Here is a 24255-nt window from a genome sequence, read left to right as displayed (position 1 = left end):
TCACTCATGAGATTAAAGACTGCTTCCAGGCTGATGCTTGCAACACAAGGGAAGTTTGACTCCCTGTTTTTGTCATCTGGTGTTGGGAGTGGTACTGTTATTGTGGTAGAAACCCAGACAGAGCTGTGCTTGCCATTTGTAGACCCTCATCAGTGAGATTTAAGGGAGTTTGCTGTAATTTGCTTTGTGGACACTGGTAAGGAGGCTTCTACAGTGTCTGAGGGCTTGCCTAGGAAAACATACAAAGGTAGCTGGTTGAGAAAAGTTAAAATCAGGCAGCAGAGGCTGAGAACCCAAGTAGCTGAGCAGTGGAGGCTGATTATGACAGATTCTTGAAATGAAGACAAATAATCCACAGCTGTTGTCATAGTCAAATACTTCCTTCTTACATCTCTTCCTGTCAAGCAGGTAGTGGAACTACTTCTCTGCCCTGGAAAGACATCAAAACAGAGAAAGAAAGAGAAAGGGAAACGTGTTAAAGGTAGTGGAAACTGCAGGTGCACAAGTTAGGCTGCACTCAGTTCATATACTTTATTACTATTTCTGAACTGTGGAACAAGGTTTTTCCCTAGGCTAAGGAAAACGGAGTATCACATGCAGAAATAAAATGCCGTTTTCCCCCTGCTATCTTCTGCAGGATGAATACAAGCCAGAAAAGGCTTTGTCAGAGGAAGATCTGAAGAATGCGGTTAGTGTGCACCATGCACTGGCATCCAAGGCAACAGACTATGAGAAGAAACCCAATGTCCTCAAGCTTAAAACAGCAGATTGGAGAGTCCTGCTTTTCCAAGCCCAGTAAGTGCTCTCCTCATGCCACTCATTGAGGAAAGAAAGCAGTGCTGGAGGAGGGGTGAATTCCTGCCTGGACAAGTTAAAGCAGAGGCTTAAAAGGTTCAATCTGTTTATTTGATCAGAAATAAGATTAAGTAGTGATGTGATTAGAGTGCACAAGTAGTGCATGAGAAAGAAACATCAGTTTTTAAGAGGTTTTTTAATCTAGCTGAGAGAGGCATAACAAGATGCATCAGCTAGAAGCTGAAGCTCCAGAAAATTCAATTTGGAAACAGGGCACAAACTTACAACAGTCAGAGTGATTAATCAGTGAAGCAAATGACCAAAGACAGTCTTGGATTGCCTGTCTCCTGATGTCATCAGGTCCTAGCCGGATGTCTTTTAGAAGATATGCTGTGGTTAGAAACAAAGTTACTACTTAATACAAGAATGATTTGATTAAGTTTTTCATGCTGTGATATCCAGACAAAACAGATGACCTGCCTTTTGCTTCTGAGCTCTTCTCTACTGAGATCCATATGAAACCTCCTAGAGATCTGTGATATCCAGCACAACTGAGACCTTAGGACATATGTCTGAATCAGGGCATTGGTTGGCTCTGCCACCTGTGTTATTGGTATTGGATTAGGAGAAGATGTCTGCTAGGGTGAGGTGTGGGTCTAACCACAAGCCAGCCTGTGACTGAGTTACTTAGCATTAACTGCTCACAAACATAGGCAGGAATATGGAGCAGACTTTAAGACTTGTCCAGTTTTGGTTATTCTCACTTCTAAAATGCTGTAGAAGGGGCGGAAAGAAGTAGAAGAGGCTGAGCCAACAAGTACTTAATACGTGTTTCTTCCCCAGGAGCCAAGAAGAAATGCAGACCTGGATCAACAAGATTAACTGTGTGGCTGCTGTCTTCTCTGCACCACCATTTCCAGCAGCAATTGGCTCTCAGAAGAAGTTCAGTCGCCCACTCCTGCCAGCCACCACAACAAAGCTATCTCAGGTGAGACATTTTTATATAGAGGGTAGGTGATGATGATTTCTCTTTGTGGCTGGAGACTGGGTGGTGGTCCTTGTCACTGTTTTATAGCTGTTGCCACTAGCAGTCCTAGGAGGAGAAGACTTGCATAATAAATCTCTGCTCATTTCCTCATGGAAGATTGGAAGTGCGGGGAGAGAAGGAACGGACTCAAATACAATTGGTTCATATTTTTTAAGAAAATAGTACCAGATAAAGAATTTTCTTCTTGTGCTTATGGCCCTGCAGAGGACATTTCAAATACTGATTGATGGGGATTTTTGAATTTGAGTGTTCACGAAAGCCACTCATTTCAGAAGAAGTAGACATACTCCTGGTCTTTGGCTTACCAAGTTGATAAAAGGTGAAAGCTGATGCAGCAGACAAGCATCAATTATATTTCTCCCATTAGTTTTCCAGACTCCATTTACCAGCTATGGGGTTTCCTTTGTAATACATATTTAAAAAATGTGTCTTATATGAATGTCTTTGGTCTTTCTTGTGATCACACAAGCTTTTAGCATCCTGTGGGAGGGAGTTGCACAGCTCTACTACTTCTTGCACAAACTCACATATTTCTGCTTGTCCCAGACTGGCTGTGTCAGATGCTTGTGCCCGTAGCTTTTTGTACTTTGGGAGATGCAATGCCTGCCTGGAATTCCTCCTTCACTGGCAGGAACATGATACTGATGGCATTGATCAGGTTTTAACACAGTGACATCCTCCTGTAGCTTTTAAAGTGATCTGCCCATGCTGGATTTCTTCTTAAATGCATTTGTTGGGGTTCTTTTTTTACCATCTTCATAGCTTACTATTGATAGCTAACTATCCTTAGAAACCACTGTCTCAAAATCTGTGTTTCTCTAAGGGTGTGGGTTTTTTTTAGGTTGCCCCTGCTTTTTCTCTCTCCATGACAGTAGCCTTTCTTCTTACAATGTGGTGACCGACTTACCGTCTTCTGTTCTGGGTTAAAGTTTAAAGCATGTTATGTAAAGAATAACAGTAACTTGTCTCATCCTTGTGGTTTTACCTTTTGCTTATGCATACCTTTTTTAAAATACAGTATGGGGCTTCCATAATTTACCCCCAGTCAGCAAAGGAAGCTTTTTTACTCACTGTAGTTCTGTGCGATTGTTCCATTTAGCACATTGTTTCCTAGTATCATTGTTTCCATTTAATCTGGGAAGGAAGAGGATAGATCACAGCCCTGTGGTTTGTATCTTGAAGAAGGAGTGACACAAAAAGTGGAATAAGATAAGCTGTTTTAGACAGGCAGAAGAATGTTAAGCGTTCAAAGTAGATAAATTCAAAGGCAAGCAGAAACATGTTTGCTTTCATCTGTCAGTGTGGAAAAGCTGCCAGCAGGCTGTTTCTCATTTGGCAGACAAAAAAAATACAAATTGTCAAATCCCTGTGGTTGCTGTTTAGGATTTTATGGGATGAATCATGATGGACACTACTTCAGAAGGTCTGTTCCTGGTCAGCCAGAAGTCAGGGTGCAGTGAGGACCTAATATGGGTGAGGAAGAGAGGTTGGACATGATGACAGGTTGTGCAAGATCGTTGTACCAGGTTTTCTTTCAAAAGCAGAGCAGTATCTGATCTTGGTTAGTCCAACCAAAGAGGGATGTGACAAAGCTATATATAAAGGAACAACCAGTCTAGAAAAGATCTACTAGGGTGTTGGTTTTTTTCTTTTTTTCTGAGAATGCGCAGCACATACAAAAGCTCCAAAGCCGGTGCCCTGGAAATGACAAGTGCTGTATTAATAGCTGCTCAAAGACCTCCTGTCATCAGACTGTAGAACCACTACCACAGGATGTCCCTGGGACCAGGGAATCAGCACAATGTAAAGGATGATTGGGCACTAATGAGAGAGCATGCACATCTAGGGTAGTAACTAAGAGCAACAAGAATTTTTGGCAATCAGTAGCAAGTGGTTTCAGCTCTACCATGTTTAAGCGGAGGCAAATTATCCCACATGTTTCTTTCTTCAGTTCTCCTGCAAAAGAGTTGAAACACAAGATTAGCTGGGGCTTAGCTATCATCATCTGTAGAAGTTTTCCCCCTTTCTGCTGTTTTCCACAGCTCCAGCTCAGTGAGCCAAGAGGCTCAGTCCCCAGTGTGACTCAGTGCAGAGCAGGCTTGTCTGAGCTACGTTTGAAGCTGTGGGCTGCACTCAGGGGCACATCACTGAGGGACAACGCTGGCAGCTGTTCCCTCCTCTGAGGCGAGGTGACTACACAGGAGCTGACCTGGGTGCTACCTCTTGGCTAATTCACCAATATCTGCATGATTATGTATCTATTTTGGACTTACCTAATTCAAATGTAATTTCAGATCCAAGCCTAAAAATGGACAGGCCATCCTGCAGGAGATGGAAACCTGAGATGAGGGAAGGTTAGCTGACAGATGGACTGGAGGAAGTGAGTGGGCCTGGGATTATGATAAAGGAAATAGCCTAGAAAGTGGGAGTAGCAGTGCCTCACTTTCTCCAATTGCACAGTGGGATAAAAGCTGGTAGCAGCTTAGCAAAATGAGATACCTTTTGGGGTCTGGACAGCCCTTCCTCTTCTGAATGTACTGTATTGTTCTAAACAAGTAGAAACCACACACCAGAGATCTTTTGGCAATGCAGAAATAGAAGGAGAGGCACTGACTCCATGTCTCTTCTATCCTGGAAGGAACTATTTTTACATTGCAAAGACCTGAGGCAGGATGTTTGCCTGTCTCATTCTGCCTTTGGCTTGTCTGCATACACAACAGTCTTAATTAATTTACCAAAAATTTTATTAGAGCAAAAGTGTCATGTTGTCAGTAATGCTCGGCAGCAAGCTGCTTCTGTTGCTCACAGCAAGGCGAGGGATGACAGGTTTGCTCTCCTTCCCAGTGGCATCTGCTGGCTGCTGAGTTTTTTCTGCAAGCTTGGCCACTTTGAGTGCCTTTGAGAGAGCTGTTGGTGTCAGAGCTCTGGGATAACAGATCTTACCAGTATAAGAAACAGAAGCTATGAGGTATTATTGTACAGGAACCTCTGTATTTTTCTTTGCTTAATGGATATTTTAGATTCTGTTACTTAAGTACATAATATGTTTCTGAAGGATGAACAGCTGAAGTCCCATGAAGCTAAGCTGAAGCAGATTTCCACTGAGCTTGCTGAACATCGCTCCTATCCTCCTGACAAGAAGCTCAAAGGCAAGGAGGTAGATGATTACAAACTGAAGGATCACTATCTGGAGTTTGAGGTATGTATGGGACACATTATTACTTTACTTCTTGAGTGTGGGTGGTCTTATATTTGGGTTACAGTCCTGAAGTTCTCCATTTTTCACTTTACTTCCCTAAGGAGTGTGTTCTTACTAGACAGAAAAGTCACAGCAATTGCAGAAGCTGGAATGTGGCTGTTTCTTTCTGATGAGAACTTCCTTAGCTCTGAATTTAGCTCCTAGTCTGTAACATGGAGGATAGAAATGAGACCCCTGTCCTTCCTGATGCATCTATTTGAAGAGATTATAAGATCTTCATGCATGAAGTTGTCTCGTGTTGTAAAACTGTTGCCTAGTGTACTGAAACCTCAAGTCTCTAGAGAATGATTACATTCTGCAGTAACGCAGATCATGGTAATTGTCTTCCACTGGTAAGTTCTGAAAGAACTGATAGGCTAAAATTATTGTCATAGGCATGGCTGCCTCATCAGAGCCATTTGTGTTGTATACCACTGAGATGGATGTCAGGATGAGAAGGAAAAGAGTAGAATTAAAAATCACAGGATTGAGTGGTGCAGCTTAGGCAGATGCATTAGGAGATTGTTTTGAGTATCTGACATCAGCTTTTATCCATAATGGTGTCTGCCACATTGTAGGACTATGTGGGAATGAATCGGCGACCCAGCAGATGTCTGGTACTTGTTATGACTACACCTTTGAGCTTTTTCCCCCAGGACTGCGAGTCAGTGTTGCCTTGGGTCTGAAAGGATCCTACTCTAAATAGGCACTGCCTGGCAAGGAAAATATATAGTCTGAAAAAGAGGAAGAGCAGATAAGACAGATGAGACCTCCAGAGCTGATGCTGGAGGCAACAGAGCACAAACCTCCAGAACTGAAGTAAGCCTTCTGCCCCATGCTATCAGTTTCTGTTAGAGGGACTCTTTTTATTCCTGGACTTAACTCATTGCATACTTTTGCTTTTGCAGAAGGTTGTAACCACTGTGTTGAGTTTCACTTTTCCATAGCAGTCAATCAACATGGCTCCGTGAAGGAGGAATCATTACCTGACCAACATGATAGTCTTTTAGGATAAGATGTTTGGTGTGATGGCTGAGGGGATAGCAGTGGATGTTGTTGGTTTTTCACTTTGGCAAGAATGCTGACATTGCTGATGAAGTGGATTAGGAGGTTGACAGTGAGGTGGTTTGGCTGAACAATTGATATCAAAGGGTTGTCATCAATGGCACAGTGTCAGTTTTGAAACAGAGCACTCAGATGTGCAGAGTAAGCCACACACTTTCTCTCTGGAGGGGATCTTGTAAAACTTGGAAGATCAACGAGTTTCTTAGCTTTGGGTTCTTGACATAAAGTTTATTTTCTATCACTTTTAGAAGCTTGGTGAGTTAGGATGAAATGCAGGCTGGATGTTTTCAGGAAGATTGATGGGGGAGTAGATTGTTGTGGGTTTTTTTTCTGTTTCCTGTCAGTGTTAACATGGTGATCTTTTGAGATATTCCTCAGGTACCTCAGTACAAATCAGAACCAGTGTAGCCCAGGAAGCAAAAGGTGTCATCTTCACTAGTGAGAGTCTCAAAGAGCATTTGAGCTGTGCAGTTCAGATAAGTGATCAGCTCTGCAGGAATGCTTATCTAAGCAGGCACATTGTGGCAACAGCTTCACTTATGTGTTAGAAATGGTAATTCAAAGTGCTGGTGTGCAATGCTGTGTTACCTTCACATTTAGCACAGATTTCACAGGCCATGTTGAGCTATCAAGACACCCTTCCAAGGGCCATGAGATGAGGCAATTCCAAAATGCTAGAAGTCAAACAGATGAGGCAGAAGGCTAATTGGGATCTTCTTCCGGAGCTAAGGCAAAAAAAGGAAGGTGTATGCTGAGTGAAAGCAAGGTCAGGTGACATGGGAGGAATACAGAGATGCTGCTCACCACTGTAGCAAGAAAATTCACGTGGCCAAATTTTAATTGGAGTTGCAGCTGGCCGGAACTGTGGGGGACAGTAAGAAGAGTTTTTTAAAATATATTAATAGCAAAAGGCAGTGTAGGAATAACATCAGCTTGTTACAGTATGAGGATGGTCATCTCGCAAACAGGGGCATGGACAAGGCAGAGGTGTTTAATGCAGTCTTTGCCTCTGTCTTCATCCTCATGGATGACAGACCAGGGGGGTGTCAGTGCCCTGAGGTGGAGGACCAAGACTGTGAGAATGTTCAGGTCCTGGTTAACCTTGAAGTTGTGTGGGATCAGCTGCGCCAGCTGGATCCCTACAAATATATGGGACCTATTGAGATTCATCCAAGAAACCTCAAAGAGCTGTCTGATGTCATTGCAAAACTTCTCTCAATGATGTTTGAACAGTCTGAAGAGATCCCAGTTGTCTGGAAACTGCCTAGTGTTTTCCCAATTTTCGAGAAGGGCAAAAAGGATGACACTAGAAACTACATGTCTGTCAATCTCACTTCAGTGCCTGGTAAAGTTACGGAGAAAATTATTCTGGGAGGTATTGAAAAACATCTGGAAGACATTGCAGCCATCGTCACAGCCAGCACAGCTTCATGAGAGGAAAGTCCTGCTTGTCCAACCAAATTTACTTTTATGAGAGGGTAACCCACCTAGCTGATCAGGGGAAGCCAGTTAATGCAATTGTTTTTGATTTCATAAAGCTTTCAGTGCTGTTCTCCCAGGACTCTTCTGGAGAAAATGTCCAGCACACAGCTGGATAAAGACATCCTGTGGTGGGTGAGCAGCTGGCTCAGGGGTCGAGCACAAAGGGTTACAGTGAATGGGGTGACATGAGACTGGTGACCTGTCACTGGTGGGATTCCACAGGGCTCCACCTGAGGCCCTGTGCTGTTCAAGATCTTCATAAATGACTTGGACACGGGAATGGAAGGGATACTAGGCAAGTTTGCAGATAATACAGAACTGGAGGAAGCTGTTTACTCCCTTGAAGGCAAGGAGGCCCTGCAGAGAGACCTTTACAAGTTACAGGACTGGGAAGTCACCACCTGTATGAAGTTTAACAAGGGCAAGTGCTGGATACTGCATCTAGGTTGGGGCAACGTGGCTTGTATGGACAGCCTGGGAATGAGACAGTGGATAGCAGTGCTGTGGAAAGGGACCTGGTCAAGGAGTCCTGGTCAAGGGCAAGTTGAACATGAGTCAGCAGTGCCCTGGCAGCCAGGAGGGCCAACTGTGAACTGGGGGGCATCAAGCACAGCATTGCCAGCCAGGCAAGGGAGGGGATTGTCCTGCTGTGCTCTGCACTGGAGTGACCTCACTTCAAGGGCTGGGGGCAGTTCTGGACCCCTAAGTATAAGAAAGATATAAAGCCCAAAAGCTCCTGAAGGAGGGCAGTGAAGATTGTGAAGGGCCTTAAGGGCAGGCCCATATGAGGAGCATCTGAAGTCCCTTGGTTTGTTCAGCCTGGAGGAGACTGAAGGAGACCTCATTGCAGTCTACAACTTTCTTGTGAGGAGAAGAGGAGGGGCAGGCACTGATCTGTCTGTGATGACCCATGGGAATGGCCTGAAGCTGTGTCGGGGAAGGTTTAGGCTGGGTATTAGGAAAAGGTTCTTCACCCAGAGGGTGGCTGGGCACTGGAACAGGCTCCCCAGGGAAGTGGTCACAGCACCAGCCTGACAGAGTTCAAGAGGCATTTGGACAATGCTCTCAGCCACATGGTGTGACTCTTGGGGATGATGCTGTGCAGGGCCAGGAATTGGACTGGATGATCCCTGTGGGCCCCTTCCAACTCAGTTTATTGTATTATTCTGCGAGGCAGTAAAAAAACCCAAACCAAACCGAAATGTTGAGCTGTATGAAAATTGTGAATGGAAACTTTCTGAATGGAAACCTTGCCTTTAGAATAATGTCCTGTCAGGGTTGGATGGAGATGGTGAGAGGTGAGGTAGGATTTTGTAGCTGTCTCTTTCAGACTGAGACTTCAGGCCAAACCTGGTGTCTGTGTGCAAAAGGCCATGTTGATACATCTTGAGAAACAAACCAAAAGAGCCTGTGAGTCCCTAAGGTAGCAGCATAATATCATTAGGAAGGAAGAAGCCATTTTCCTTTTCTGTAGGTCCTTACAATTCCTTTCTGTTCGTACACCGGTGATCCCTTCATTCTTGTTCCTGATGAAAGACAAATGAGATGGAGGGGAGGTGAACCAGGAGGTCCTTGTTCAGGTATGCAGCCAGTAGCATTTCTTTTTGATGGTGTCTTTGCTTATACACACCAGAGAAGAAACAGTTCTCATTGCCTGCTCTCTGAGGAGGTACTGCATCAGACTGTAAAAAAAATTGTTGCTAGTTGCAGAAAATTTATAGTTAGAGAAAGATCTTCTGAGTGCTGTCAGATGAGAGGTGAAGCCAGAACACTGGTGTATGGCTACCTCATCCTTCTTTAGTATGTGCATTCATTCTTCAGAGATAATGTTGCAGAAGCTTTTGAATGGTTTCAACTTCTGTGGTTTTATTTCTTGACAGAAATTTCCAAATTAATTTCTTTGAAGGCAAAATTCCTACCAGCTTTTACCTAACTTCAAATGTCAAGTCACTGAACGACCAAATTTGTTGTGCTTGAAATCTAAGTAGAAATGCACTGATTAATTGTAATAGAAACCAAGGGCTCACAAAGGCCAGGGAAACATGGCCAATTGTACACATGTAGGTCCTAGATTTCCATTCTGATTGCTGAGTCTTGAGACTCTGGTGGTGTTTACTGAACCAGTATAAAGCAGAAATCCATACGGCAGTAAAGTCCCCCTCTCAATTTTATGCTATGATGCTGTTGCCAAGCTAAGAGCACTGGCTGGCCTTTTGCAGAAGTGTCTGGTTCATTTTGTGATGAATCATCCATCAGCTCAGTGCATCATCATCAGGGTTCTTCTTGCTGTTTCTCCATTTCCATTTTTATTAAATGACACATCTTACCTGCTTCATGTGTTTGTCTCTCACATTGTGGAGCTGCAGCTCCAGATATGGAAGTCATAGGAATGCTTACTTATTTAATTTGTAGGTGGATTCTGTTATGATTCTCCTCTATGAGGGTTTGTTTATTCAAAGGACTCTCAAAAGCCAGTCACGTTCTCTTCTTGTTTTTCCCCCCTTTATATTCCACACTTCAAAGTGATTACCAAGCTTTTTGACTTCCTGCCCTAAAATAAATGTTTTTCTTAGAACTTTATTATATTATTAGAAAACAGAAAAAAAAATTTAAATACTTTTTCCTCTTTCAGGAGCGTGATAGTTTGGCTGCTGTTTTGCCACTTTGAAATATAAATTAACAATCAGTACAGATGTTTACATCCACCTTCCCTCACCCCCAGCACACTGACATCTCTAATTACAATGCCTGCACCATATCTTTAGTGGATATATCAGGGGCAGGTTATTAAATAAATCCTGTGAAGTGGATTGCTCTGTTCTCAGGACCTCCTGCCCCAACATCTGTTTTTGAGACCCTGCAGGATTCTTCTGTTACCGTACCCTCATTTTCTTCCTTGCCAAGTTGTTTCTTGGTGAATGATGCAATTGTGGCAAACAGAGCAAAATCTTCCTGTTGGAGAGGGAAAAGTGCAGACAAGGAATAGAACAAGTGGGCATGGGCCACAGTAAAGGGAACTTTTTCCGTTTGAAAAATACAGACAGCAACCTTCATCATTCCCTGTGAGTGACCTAGCAGGGCAACATGCCATGCTGCTGTCATAGCCCTCTCATCTGCTCCTTTTTGTCAAGGTCTGGCCTTTCAGAAGATTCTCTCAGGGGCCTAGTGGTGGCCATGCTGGTACAGTCTGAAGTTAGACCCTGCTTTGGTTTCTCCACTGTGGATAAGAAAAGCTGGAAAAGCAGGACCTGCTGGTGGGAGTGGCGGGTTGCACAGGAGAGCTGTAGACAACCAGAGCAGGATTTTTGTTGTCCCTTAATTTAGTGAACTTTATCTCCATGCCTGCCTGAGCACATAAGATGTCAGTATGTATGAGCACAGCTTAGGTCTCAGCATGACTAAGGTAGCAAGCTTTCATTCGGTGGTGTTATTTGGAACGGGAGCCACCACTCAGCAGAGCATTGGAATTTGTGTGCTGCAGAACTGAGTGCCTCTAATTACACAGCATCCCAGGACTCAGTCTGCCTGAAATCTTCTTTGTTTAATTTACATTAGCCACTGTTGTTCATATCCACATTAGGCACCATTGTTCGCATACATATTGGGCTCCTGGCTTTCAAGGCCAGCAGAAAGCATTAAGTTACTCAGGTGATCTCTCAAGTGCTCCTGCAGAATTTCTTCCAGACTGATTTGGGCCTTTCTTTTCATTTCCCAGAAAAACCGCTATGAGATTTATGTTGGCCTCCTGAAAGAAGGGGTGAAGGAGCTGCTGAGCGGAGGAGAGAACGATGCGCCAGGACTGAAGAAATCCCACTCAAGTCCTTCTTTGAATCAGGAGTCTCCAGTTAGTGCCAAGGTGAAACGCAATGTGTCGGAGAGGAAGGACTACAGACCAGAAACACCCAGCATTAAGCAGAAGGTCACTTAAGGTGGAAATGACAACTAGGGGAACAGCCATGCAGCAAAGTACCGGTGGTCAAAATTTTTTCATTTAATAACCTGTCATTCACAAAAAATAAGTGCATCTGCCTGAATGGGGTGTTAGTGACATTTTCTATTGTATATTTTGCTGTTTCTGTGCAGATTGTGGGAGATGTCTTTGCTCCTGCTTTGCTTTGCTTTGTTAATTTATCATTTAGCAGTTGAAGCATCGGGACTTCTTTGTGTTGTTCTGTTTCTAAAGGAGCTGGGGAAGGGGTAGAGCGCTGTGACGTTTATTCTGTCCCTTCCCCATTTATCTCCTCCCATCGGCATGTGGCTTTCATCTCTCAAGTCACTTGTCACTTTATTTACGTGGTGGGTGGGAAAAATAACTGGACAAGTGCTGCAGTGCTGTGAATGTGAGCTGTAGCTGTGAGAAAAGCTGTGCAAACATGCAGCTGCAGAAGGCTGATAGAGGCTAAGGTGCTGGGAACACTAGTTTCCTGACAATGTGGGGCATGTTTGTACTGGTACTTAGCAGCAGGTGGTACAGTAAATAGTCACTGTTGCTTATTGTTACTGCATTGACCCTGGACACACGAGTGCGAAGGATAGAAACCTGGAAACCTCTGGCAATGCTGGGATGACGGCATTGGAATAATTTGTTTGCTTCCTTCCAAGCAGAGAGCCTTCTCCTGAGTTTGCAGGCTGGAAGGCATCCAAACCCATGCTGTCTCTGCAGTTAGGAAGATTAGGGATTACCCAGTTGGAATGGCTATCTGGGCTTCACATTTATTTGCAGAGAAGGCTGCTGTAGATGTCAGCCATTAGCATTATATATTAATTATATATATTAAAGACAAGGGGCCTCTGTGTAGTTTTTAACTATACGCTCTCACTTAGCTGCTATATAGAGCCTTATGATATATTGTGTCCTGTTGCTTCCCCTTCCAGGGGTTTCCTTGTTGGTGTGCACAGAGAGCCGCTTTCAATTCCTCTCATAGTGACAAAGCACTTTGCCTTTTTTCTTCAGAAAGGGATTCTCCTCAGTTCTCCATTTTCCTTCTTTAGCTCACATATAGGTGGAAGAGGCTGGTGCCTCCTCACAGTTCCTGCATACCCTCTGCCAGGCTTTCCAAGGGAGCACAGGACGGGGAGAGACCGCTACGGGTAGATCTTTTCCCACCTGAAAGCCCGCTGTTTGTGCCATAGACCCTTGGGGTGGCCAGCAGTCTTCAGGCACAGAGAGCAGAAAGATGACATAGAAATAAATTTCCCAGCCCCTCTTGTCATGGCTCAGTGTCATGGGTCTGCAGAGAGTGCTGGCTCTCCTGTTACCTAACCTGTTACCTGAGTTTTAGTCTCGGCTTTGATACTGGCCCACAGGGTGAGCTTGGACAGGTCTCTCCCACTTTGTGTTGCCCTTCCCATATATGGAGTTGTACAACCAAACTGGCCTTTCCCATAGAGCACCTTGGGGGAGATAATGTTGAGGGCCAGTTGAAAATGGTTTCTTGCTGTTCTTTCTATTGTGCCTGGCACAGGATAGCCTTCTTGATGAATACAATTCTTAATGCATATAGAAATGTCAAGATCAATGCAAGGACTGTTTAGAAATGCACTGGTGTTTTTAGCCCAAGTAGTCAAAGGGCCACACATCAAAAAAATTGCCACCTGAGTGGATGTGTGCTCTGTCAGGCTTCCCAAGGGTCCAAGTCAATTCATCTAGCTTATTGGGTTGCCAGTCCAGTGGTTAGAACTGAGAGTGATCAAAGAAAAAAGACCCTTAACAGGCACCACATGACTTGCCTCCCCCACTGAGTACCACCATGCAACAGCTTTCCTGATGTTGTGCTGTCTGTTGGCTGTTAACAAAGATGTTGCACTCTCAGATGTGAGGTTTTGGAGCAAATTGATCCTTGCAGCTGCAGCCTGGCGGCAAAATCGATGAGACTGTTTTCACGAGTGGTGTTGGAATGCGCATCCATCTGGCATCTGCCACTGAGAGTGGCCGCTCTGTGCTAGAAGTCAGAAGGTTGGCTCCTAACCTTGGCAACGTTGCTAAAAGCTGCAGAGTCCTGAATAGAAATTGGCAGCGCTTCCAAGTGGTGGGGCTTTAGAAGTTGTGCATTCCTACTAAGGTGGAGTTAACATTTAGTCCTCTTCCTGAAGAAGAGAGATGCCTTCTGCTGCTGGAGCCAAAGTGATGTGGTGCAGCTTGTTGTGTGGGGAGACTCAGTGTAGGGATGCATGCTAGTTCTCATTGAGAGGGATTGTTTGGAGTAATTTAGAGTGGCAGATCAACAGCTCATGGAGCAGAAACAAAGATAGATCCCTGCAGCTGTTTGCCATGCTTTGGAGGTTGAAGATGAACAAGCAGAACAGAGAGAAGAAATTCGACTGGAGAATGCTGAATGCACATTTGGGAAGAAAACTTGACCTGTCTCTTACGATTAAGTGGTGGTATTCCCCAATTTAGTGTTCCCCCTGAGACTGTCCAAACCACATGGTCCTTGCCTGCAAGCTCCCTCCTCCCCCTCCCCATCCTTGCAGTGGGCTGGAGAGGAGAATTGGAGGCATAAAAGGCAAAGATCACAGGCTGAGATAGGAACAATTTACTGGAAACGGTAATGAGATAAGAAAATGAACGGTGACAGCAACAGTATTAATAACAGAGTGTACGAGAACACTCACCACACAGAGCCCAACAATACCCAACCTCTCACTTTCCAATACCCTGACCCAGAAGGGACATCTTCCCCTGTTCCTGGAAAATGACATGAGGTGGTGTAGAATAACTTTCAGGTCCAAGCCATGCCCCTGCCTGGCTACTGCAAAATGTAACCCTGTCCTGGCCAGAACCAGTACAGTCTTTTATGACAATAGGATACATGCAGCAGAAACAAAACCCAAAAAAGGTGCAGATCTGTAAATGACCCTGCTTGGCTGTCAGGTTTGGGTTGACTAGATCTTTTTGAAGGCAGGCTAGAACATGCTTGGCAAACCTCTTGTGGTTATGGAGTGCAGTGCTTCAAAAGGCAAAGAGGTAACATTTAACTTCCGTCTTCCCTGGCTTTTAAAATATTTTTGTTGCTGAAAATTCCAGTTAAATTGCTGAGCTCAAAAAGAAATTACTCCTGTTAAATGCATTTTCCAGCTTTGACACAGAAACTGGATAATTCCTCTTCAAAGTCATTGCAAAAAAGATGATTTGAAGCAATAGGAAAAATCAAAAAGTGAACTGCAAAAAAGATAATTTTTTTCATTATTTATTACCTATTTCCATATATACTTGTAAACAGATTAGGGTATTTTTTTTAGGTCTCATCTGGGTGTATCAGATGCAGTTTCTCACTGCCTTTTTTTGTCATTAAACATTTGTTGAGCTTAGAGCACTCTTGCTGAGACTGCTGAGGCATGCTGATTAGTTTACCCAGAATTTATAGTTTCTGCTCCAGTTTTAATTAATGCCATTTTCCTCTGTTACTTTACAATTTATAAGCATCCCAGGCACCCATGTAGAAATGCACACTTTGGAGATGAAAAAAAATTTGTGATCTTGTGAAAATCTTAGACTCCTTCCCTCCCTTGGGAAGAGGATCATCTACCAATCAGTACTGTAATTTGACTTTTCCTCCTAATGATACTATAAAGGGTGGGGCAGGTTCTCAGGAGGTCTAAGTGGTGCATCTCCTTGAGTAGCACCATTGAGAGTCTGACCAGGTAGCTTTGTATGGTACCCTGCACTCTTCCCTTCTTTGCTGAAATGTTTGCCTTTAGGAGGAATCAGTGCTTGACCCCAGAGACTCAGGAGCTCTGTTTGCAGCCTGGGACTTGAGCTGCAAATTGCTGGAGCAGCCTGCAGCTTGCTTGGTGTGCTCAGTGCAAGCAGGAGTTACTGGCTGGCTGCCATGAGCATGTGTGCAAGAGAGCCTTTGCATTGGTGATGCAGGGAGGTGTCATCCTTCCCTGTCACCCTCCCTGCTCCAGTGTGCTATCATCGCTTAGGCAAAGCCTCTGCCTGCATGTAGAGAGTGGGTATGCAAAGAGGGGAGCAGGATTGGGGCCAACACCTCCTTGCTTCCCCTTTCTTAATGCGCAGACAGTGGTTCTAGAGGGACCCACCCTGCTCTGAAGTATTGCTGGTTTGCACACCCTGCAGGGCCTGAGCCATCTACTATCCCCAGCTAAGGAAGAAGAGACAGGAAAGGGCCTCACTGATCTGCACCTGACAGCAGAGAGCTGATGGAGAAGGGGAAAATTGCCTTCCCCTCTCCCCACTCAGCAAGCAAAGCAGGTGAGATACTCTCCTGAAGCCAAAACCACACTATCCTCTATGAGTCAGCAGGATGCAGGGGACTGGTTGAGATGGTTTTTGTTGATTAGCGTCTGTGAAAGAGACTCCCTGGACTGACTGTGTGTTTGTGTGCATCTTGCAGATAAATTACACATGAACCAGTGAACATGCCTACAGCTTTTAAATCCAGTATTTATGTTGTGTCTTCAATTGATGTAGAGAGATAAGTCAGCCAGCAGAGTGATTAATGCAGCATAGTTGTGTGGGAATGCTGTTCAGCTGTGTTGCCGACCCAGAGAGTTTTTCATCTGTAGCCAGTCACTTGTAAATGGTTACCAGAAACTTTCTCATGGTTAGTAACAGCTCATCACTAAAATACTTGCCCTCTGATCCTGCCTGCTCCCAGGTTGCAGTCTGTCTATGTTAAGGGGCTTTCCTAGGGAGCAGTGCTCAGCACAGCCCTGCTTTGGGGAGGAGTTTGGCCTAGCAGACCTCCAGAGACTGGAATTGTTCAGTGACTTTTCACAGCTCCAGTGCCTTTGGGTAACAACGCTGGTTGCTCTTCTGGCTTGAAAAAGCCAAAATTCTTGCTTTTCTCCAGTGGGGAAATGAGGTTCTTGCTTGACTAGAGCAGGCCATTCGGTGAGGAGGTGATTATGGCAGCGGAGAAGGTCAGAGATGACAGGGTTATCATCAGGCTTTTTGGAGGCATTGCATGACAATGTTCTCCTTGAAAGTGGGAAAGGCTTTTCTCTGCAGATGGCATACTGCTTACTGTGTTTGCATTCTCCATTTCTAAATGAATTTTGGTCTTATTGCAGTTAGTCTGACAGCTCCTCCTCCTTTTCTGTCAAGCTGCTCTTGTCTGTCATCTTAGCACCTCAGCTGCTTCTGTATAACAGGTCTGTTTCCTTCCATGCTTGCAGAAATCCAGAAAATTTGACTCTCCCATCTTGCATTGAGAAAACCTGCTCTGAAGCAGTGCTGCATTGAATGGATAACCCTGTGAACAGCTTTTTCACTCTGCTTGTCGGTAGCCTGTGTTTCCAGCCACAGTTATAGCTGGGAGGTGCGAGACCAAGTTTTAGACTGCCGTGATCCTCTAGTCATATGCTGCAGGGATGCAAAGCTCCCCCTCCCACACTCAGACCAGACACTTGAAACATTCCTACTCTTCTAGTATCCAGGTTGTTGGAAATGCTGGCTGCTTCTGCAGGGGCAAAGGCAGTATACACATCTTATGTCAAGCAATCTTTCATCTTGCTATTTGTTTAAATTTTCTCCAGTATTGCTCTCCCCAGGCTCTGGGATGTCACATCTGCTCTGAGGGGGCAGTTAAGAAGTCCACATTTTTCACCAGAGCACAATCATTGCTCCCCAGCATGTGTTCTCAACATCTGGTATCGAGGCTGCCTAGAGGGATGAACCGTAGAAGCTGTCTCAGAAAGAGCTAGTCTGCAGCTTGTGCCTTTTAAAGGATATTTTTAGTGCATATAGAAGCAGAATGCTCCTCTCCTCTCCTCTCCTCTCCTCTCCTCTCCTCTCCTCTCCTCTCCTCTCCTCTCCTCTCCTCTCCTCTCCTCTCCTCTCCTCTCCTCTCCTCTCCTCTCCTCTCCTCTCCTCTCCTCTCCTCTCCTCTCCTCTCCTCTCCTCTCCTCTCCTCTCCTCTCCTCTCCTCTCCTCTCCTCTCCTCTCCTCTCCTCTCCTCTCCTCTCCTCTCCTCTCCTCTCCTCTCCTCTCCTCTCCTCTCCTCTCCTCTCCTCTCCTCTCCTCTCCTCTCCTCTCCTCTCCTCTCCTCTCCTCTCCTCTCCTCTCCTCTCCTCTCCTCTCCTCTCCTCTCCTCTCCTCTCCTCTCCTCATAGGTTTCCCTCTAGTCTGTGCTGCTTGAGGAACTGTCCCTACCACCTGCTGCTTTTCCCCCTTGTGACAGCAGCACCCTTATCCAGGGGTACGACAGTCTTTTTGTGAGGAGACTGGTTTGCATGGGAGCAAGGAGGACAGGTCCTTGGAAAAAGTCTGAATGCCACCTGGGAGTATCTGCTCTGCTGATAGCAGCATCCAGTTGAACACTGAAAGGAGGCAGGCCCAGCCTTGCCTGAGAGAATGTCCCTTGCTCATGCATTTTGTTAGCTGCATTAAGGTTGGGTTTTAGTTATTTATTAGAGCCCTTCGTTTACCAAATGCAAGCAAGAACTTTCCCAAAGCCTGCACCAATGGCCTGACTTTGCCCTTGTAGTCAGAAGGAGCAAATTTAGGCTAATCCCCAAAGCATTATCTCTTCCCTGCCTTTGAACACTTAATTATTCCATAAAAATTATAAATGTTTAAACAGTGAGGGACTTCCCATGGCCTGTGCTTTTAAATCTGGGCCAGGAACCAGCTGGGGTACAGGCCAGAGGTTTATTTGGACCAGTAAAGGCACACACCTAGCAATGCAAGCACTGAAAGTGCTACAAGCCGCAAGGGCAGGATTTTTCTCCGACATAAGCCACTGTTTATGTTGCCACTCTATAGCAGTGGTCCTGTCTGTAATTTCATCTAAATGAGACCAGGACAAGAAGATACATTTTGTCTAGACAGGCCAGGTTTCAGCTTGGGCCAAGTGAGTATTATGGTGTAGTGACAGAGCAGCTAGCTAAGCTGCCATGGAGACTTGTATCACATGAAATCCTCCAACTCACCTTAGCCTCTTGCTGGGAAAAGGGAGACCAATGCTATCGAGTCTGTGTCACTGCACAGGGCAAACTCTATTGGTAATATAAGTCTTAACTCACACTCTGACAAAAACCTCATGCTCAGAGCTGTCAAATTCTGAAAGACTGTAGGATGAGAGCAGGGGTGGGTTGTGGTTGGGTTTTTTTTAAAATTTGTACATATTCATGACAACTGTGTCCTCTTATTCGAGTCTAGAATTATAATTTGGCTAAAAGGACAGAGTTTTTTGGCTGTTTAAAAACCTTTAAGTCACTACTCTCTGTGTGAGGTACACTCTGAGGCTTAGATTACCTGGTGAACATGTTTAAGTGATGCCTATAGATGTCTGTATGTATTTCCTAAGTATAGTATGGCTTCTATGGCTCAGCATTGCAAAGCCTGCTGTTCTTTTCTGAGGCTTATTTTGGTCAAAGCACTTCAGCAGCTGCAAACATTGTTAGGTTGCTTGTTGTTCTGATTGTTCTCAAATGAGGTTAAACAGCTATCAGAGCTTTGCAGATTTAAGGTATCCTTTGAGCTGCCTTGATCTTCATGTGTTGTCCACCAGGGGCTGCCTGTTGTTCTGCATGTTGAAAGCAAGACATATACTTGAGAGTCTAAGCAAGAGTTAGTGGGTGGGATTTTCTGCTAGCTTAACACTGGGCTGACTTTCTCCCTGTTTATGTCAGCTGGTGCCTGTACCAGGAGCATCCACGCTGACTTCTTCTGAAAATCATGCTCTGGGGATCTAATACACAGCTTTACTTCTGAAAATGTTGACCTTGCTCTGTGAAAATTCAGCAAAGGGACATCATGTCCAAAGTGTCCAAGAAGGACAGGTGCCTGTGATGTCTCCTGCAGATACAGCCGTACAGCAGTAGTGAGGGGTTTTTTTTTCTGCAACGTACAGATTTCCTGAAGAGTGGCTCATCAGCAGGGAAAAGAGCAGCAGGGCTGAAATATCTCTCTTGGGCATCCCAAGGTTTCCCTTGGGAGCATTAAACAACCTTTTAACAAGTTGCTGGTCTGAGTAAAATGACATAGGGAAACCCAGTGGGTTTTCCTATTGCGCTCTAGTCAGGGCAACAGTAGTGTGATCTGCATTATTCTTGGAAAGAGAGAGCAAAGCCTGAGGGTGTGATTCTTAGCTGGAGTCATAAAACTGTTTATCATGCAGTTAGCTTGAAGCACTTGAGCAACTTCAGTGAAACTACGCCTTTGCGCTTCACTGGACCACAGCCAGAGTGATTGTGTCGTACAGAACCGAGACGCAAGTGAACTGCTCAGAATGAAATGAAGGGGAACACCCCATCACCTTGCTTTGGGCAAGCTGTAGTCCTGTAATCCTTTCTCAGGTATTGGGCTTCGCCCCTTGGCTTTCCTGCCCCCCCATGGTGATGGGAAGATGTGGCTGAGTACGGTCAGTTGTAGAGTCACAGTTAAGAAGTGTCATTTACCTTCCACCTGAACTGTTGCTATGTTGTTTTCCCTTAGGCTGAGACAGAGGACTGAATTTTCAGACAATGTTGCTTGGTAGCCATATGGGAAGCATAATTCTCAGCAGTGGTAGTGCAGTAAAACATTTTGCACATGCGTGTACATACACCTTATACATCTCTTGTGTGCAGAACTAACCTTACGGGGCTTGACAGCAGTCCTTGCAAGACCTTTCCTCTGGGTGGTCTCCTATCGCTTTTGTGATGTGTAGGAACCTTCTTTCTGGTAACCTTGAATTCAGTTTACTCTCATCACTGAATTGCTGGAGTGTTTTTCATGTAACATAATAGAGACACAGTCCCAGTCTCGCTGCTTTGCGGTAACTTCTTGGTCTGCTGTGAAGCAACAACGTTGAGGTAGCCATTAAATCTTTTCCAGCAGCATGGAACTTGCTGTTCTGACTCTTGAGGAGGTCATCATCTCAGGTTTGATGCTGTCCTACCACCAGGACACCCTGTTCTGTCCCTGGGAGTAGGCATGGCCAGAAAAGCATACTGGGTGGTTGGAGTCAGAGCTGTGCTGACTTAAGTCAAGCCCTGGTTCATGGGAGATTTTTCCATGCACTGCTGTTGTCCATAAGGACTCAAACATACACTTGCTTACACAGAGATGCTTTCCTGAAGCAGAGTTGTCACTCTTTTCTACAGGTATCACAGGATGCCCTCCCTTATTCTGCTTCATGTATCTGGTACTAGAATGATCATTTCCTGATAAATGAAGGCACTTAATCAGTCCTCTTCCCCTTGGAAGAAGGACTTTTGGGGATATTGTTATATCATTTAAAATAATATTTTGGAATTTAAGTTTACATTGCTTTATTTTTCACTTGAGGTGACTGTACATAAATATTTTCCTCTATTTTATCATTGCTGATAAAGTAAGCCTACAGTATACAGACAAATAATTTGCCTTTGATGTATTGAAACTGTGAGATATAAAGTAGACTTCTCTTGTGTCCATGTTCCTGACTATAACTCTGTTCCTCTGTGTTTTTATAAGTTGGAATAAATGTTGCTTACGGGCAACAGTGAGCCTGCAAGCTTTCCAATAATTTTTATGTCATTGAACTCAAGCAACCCTATTGAAGGATCTCACATATGTATAATGATATATGTATATGTACAAACTTTAGAAAGAAATAAACCAAATGTATTTCACGTTCTGCAGCTGAATGTTTTTTATTTGAGCCCTGACAGTTGTTCTACAAGTAGGAACATGAAGGTGGCTTTACAGTGGCTGACAGTCCTGCTTCTGACTCCTGGCAGTCTAAGTAGTTTCAAGGTTTTCCTTAGCTGTGTACATACATGTACTGTCTGCCTTACAGTCTGGATCTGACCTGTGGTTGGGCTAACCCATGGAACCAGTGGCATTGTGTGCACATTAGTCCTGTGTGAGGGCAGCTGGAGCTCTCTTCCTTCTGCACCTATAAAAGAGGTGGTATCCATTCCAGCTGTTTCAGGGTGTGTAGCCTGCAGAGCTACCACTGCTTGCTGTGAAGAGACAGCAAGAAGAGAATTAACTGATTTAAAATGGGTTTACCAGCACATGGGCCAGAAGAGGCTGCAGCAAACAGCCGTTCAGAAATGATTGGGAATTGATCTCAAAATTGTTGAGGCTGGGAATTGCTGCTGACATGGTGGATGGGAAGAAGGACCCACGAAAGGCAGAAGAGTCAGACACTAAAGAAAATGATGGAGTGCAAAAAGGCAAAGGTGGGAGTGGTTAAGAAACTACAGCTATCCAAAATACCGAGAAATAGTTGGTACAACAAACAGCCTTGTGCTTGCAGTTCTTTGGTTGTACAAAGTTCAACATGGGAAGTTAGTACACTGTGTGGAGAGTGAGTCACAAGGCAAATGGAGAGAATGTGTCCAATACATGTAGGGCATGCCCAAACTTCACAACAGGGCTAGGAGCTTGTGCTTGGAGACAGTAGTAAAGAAGACATGTTTCTTACTAAGATTTCTGTGAATGTTTGACTATCTTGAGGTGATTGTTTCTTTGTATTTTTCTTCAGTGTGCTGCCTTTAGATGAATGGTAAAGACTTTCACACCTGAGGTAGTTCTGTGTTTGTTTGTTTTTTCACACTATGCCTTGGGCTATCAGATTTTTTCATTGTTGTTCCAGCCTGGTTGCTTCAAATCACTTGGGATTTTTGATTCCAATGCATGCTTCTGGATTAATATGTCTTTAATGAAAAGACTAAACAAAGTGCTGGTAAGGATGGATGGGAGTATTTTAAAAAGATGTATTAAATGCCTCCTCTAAGCCCAAATGAATGTTTGAATTGTGTCTGAATGTTAATGTCAGTACTGCTCACCACATCTTTTCTTATTTTTTCTTCCTAGCTGACAGAGTCAACGCTGAACATTTTCTGGTGATTTTTCTACCTGGAATCATTAGTCACGTCACGTTACTCACAATGAAATAAGCTAGAACAAAATGACAGAACAGGTGCAAAGTGAAAGACAGATGCATTTATATTCTCTTCGTTGTCCGTTTTCAGTTCAAGTACAGAATATAATTATCTAGGAAGACTGAAAGGGCTAGTTTGTGTATGCAGGAGAAACCTCCAGTCTACAGCAACTACACATCTCTTTGGGTATTTATAAATAATGTATCACGAGAAAGAGACTTAGCCCAAAGTGATGCACAGTTTGGTCTGAAATTGTCATGGTTATCTCTAGATTGGAAATGAGAATAAAGTTCTTACCTGTCAGAGCACTAATCTACTGCAGTGGCCTCCTAATGTGTAAGGTAAGGGCAAAAATACCCAGTCGCTTTTAAGGTAGAGCTGGAAGAGGAATCATGTGATGATAACCCCGGTTCTCATTTGTCAGGTCATTCCACATTCCATCTGTTTCTTTCTGTGTTTGCTACTAAATTGATGTTTCTCAGAAGAAATTATGTCAGCCACTATGCTAACTGTTTGTCCCAGAAAAAGGGCCATCCTAGAAAATATGAGTTGCTGCACAACAGCTAGCCATCTTGCCGGGTTTGCTGTGTCATAGCACGTTCATCTTAGGACATCTCTTCTGGTCCCATTCTACAGCTAGTTTTTTGATAGATCAGTGCATAAATGATGCAGGTTTTCATTTCGCTGGTCTGCTCTTCACAAGAAGATGCAAAGACAAGGACCTAAACTGGGATCAGGTGAAGGAATCAAGATTAAGTTATTTGCCTTGGAAAATGTGGAAGGTAATGTGTTGCTATTATGAACTGGAAGTTCGTGGGGATGTTTTGGTCCCCTCTTCCCATGCCGGGTGTATCAGTAATAGGCTGAGTTTGCTCCAATAACAACCTTGGGAAGTCCAGACTTTGGTACAGATTTTGCTGAATTTGGCCAGTGAGGATAAACTAAGAAGGGTATGTCTTAGGGAGGAACCTGGGCAGAGAAGGGGAGGCACAGGAGTGGCAAAAAGATCGTTCCAGGAAATAGAAACAGTGATGAATAAGGCAAAAAAATCAGATTAAATAAACAAAGGAAGAGGGAGCCTTCTGAAAGGAGGAGTGCAGGTGCCTGCAGGTGCGTCACTGATTTGCAACCTGATCCACCAGGAATTCCCTTCACAACGGTGTCTGAAAAACTTGCTGTGAGAGGGTGGGCTTCAGAGGGATAGATTTCCACTGTGGTGATACGTCATGTAAAGAGGAAAAGTGATGGATTTGTAAGTGAACAGTTGATGTATGTGATTCATAAGATTTAAGAGTGTGAAATAAGCACTTTTATAATTGTGTATAATAAGGTGGAAAATAGCATAATTTCAGATAAGCAGCAGTGGTGTGTTTGTTTGATAATCAGTATATTGATTACTTAATAGATTGACCAGTTCCTTAGGACTGTGTTGCTTAATCACTAAAGCCTGTAATTTTGTTGTAGCACTTACATCTTGATCTTGCAATCTAAATGCAGGGAGTTGCTTCCTGAAGTAACAGTTATACTGAGGGAAAGAACATTTCCTACCTAGTTTTAACTTGCTTCAGCCACAGCACATTGACCATTGTAAGGACGTTTGCAGGAATGTTTGTAAATATTTGAATTATGCCAGTGACCAAAGGCCACAAGCTAAATAGGATGAATCTTGAGAATGCAAACGCCATAAAAATTACATACTGGGAAAGCAAGGTCTGTGAATTAAAATCTCAGGGAAGGACTTTCATAGTGCACGAGCATTGTTTTCTCAGCTAACACTGTCTGTATGTGCAAAGGTACTGAA

General features: G+C 44.1%; 1 protein-coding gene across 5 annotated transcripts in view; it reads left to right on the top strand.

Annotated features, from left to right (window-relative positions):
- The window catches only part of PSD3 (pleckstrin and Sec7 domain containing 3), a 112775-nt gene extending 95562 nt beyond the window's left edge, over positions 1 to 17213 (top strand). For all 5 annotated transcript variants that reach the window (XM_032096846.1, XM_032096845.1, XM_032096847.1 and 2 more), the window contains 4 exons: positions 638 to 795; positions 1639 to 1783; positions 4899 to 5042; positions 11344 to 17213. In XM_032096846.1, the coding sequence (XP_031952737.1) occupies positions 638 to 795; positions 1639 to 1783; positions 4899 to 5042; positions 11344 to 11556 (660 nt within the window). In that variant the 3' untranslated portion in view covers positions 11557 to 17213. The remainder of the gene's footprint in view (positions 1 to 637; positions 796 to 1638; positions 1784 to 4898; positions 5043 to 11343) is intronic.
- The last annotated feature ends 7042 nt before the right edge of the window (positions 17214 to 24255 follow it).

The sequence above is a fragment of the Corvus moneduloides genome, chromosome Z (genome assembly GCF_009650955.1).
Source record: "Corvus moneduloides isolate bCorMon1 chromosome Z, bCorMon1.pri, whole genome shotgun sequence".
Lineage (NCBI taxonomy): Eukaryota > Metazoa > Chordata > Aves > Passeriformes > Corvidae > Corvus > Corvus moneduloides.
This window is presented reverse-complemented; position numbering and strand designations above follow the sequence as displayed.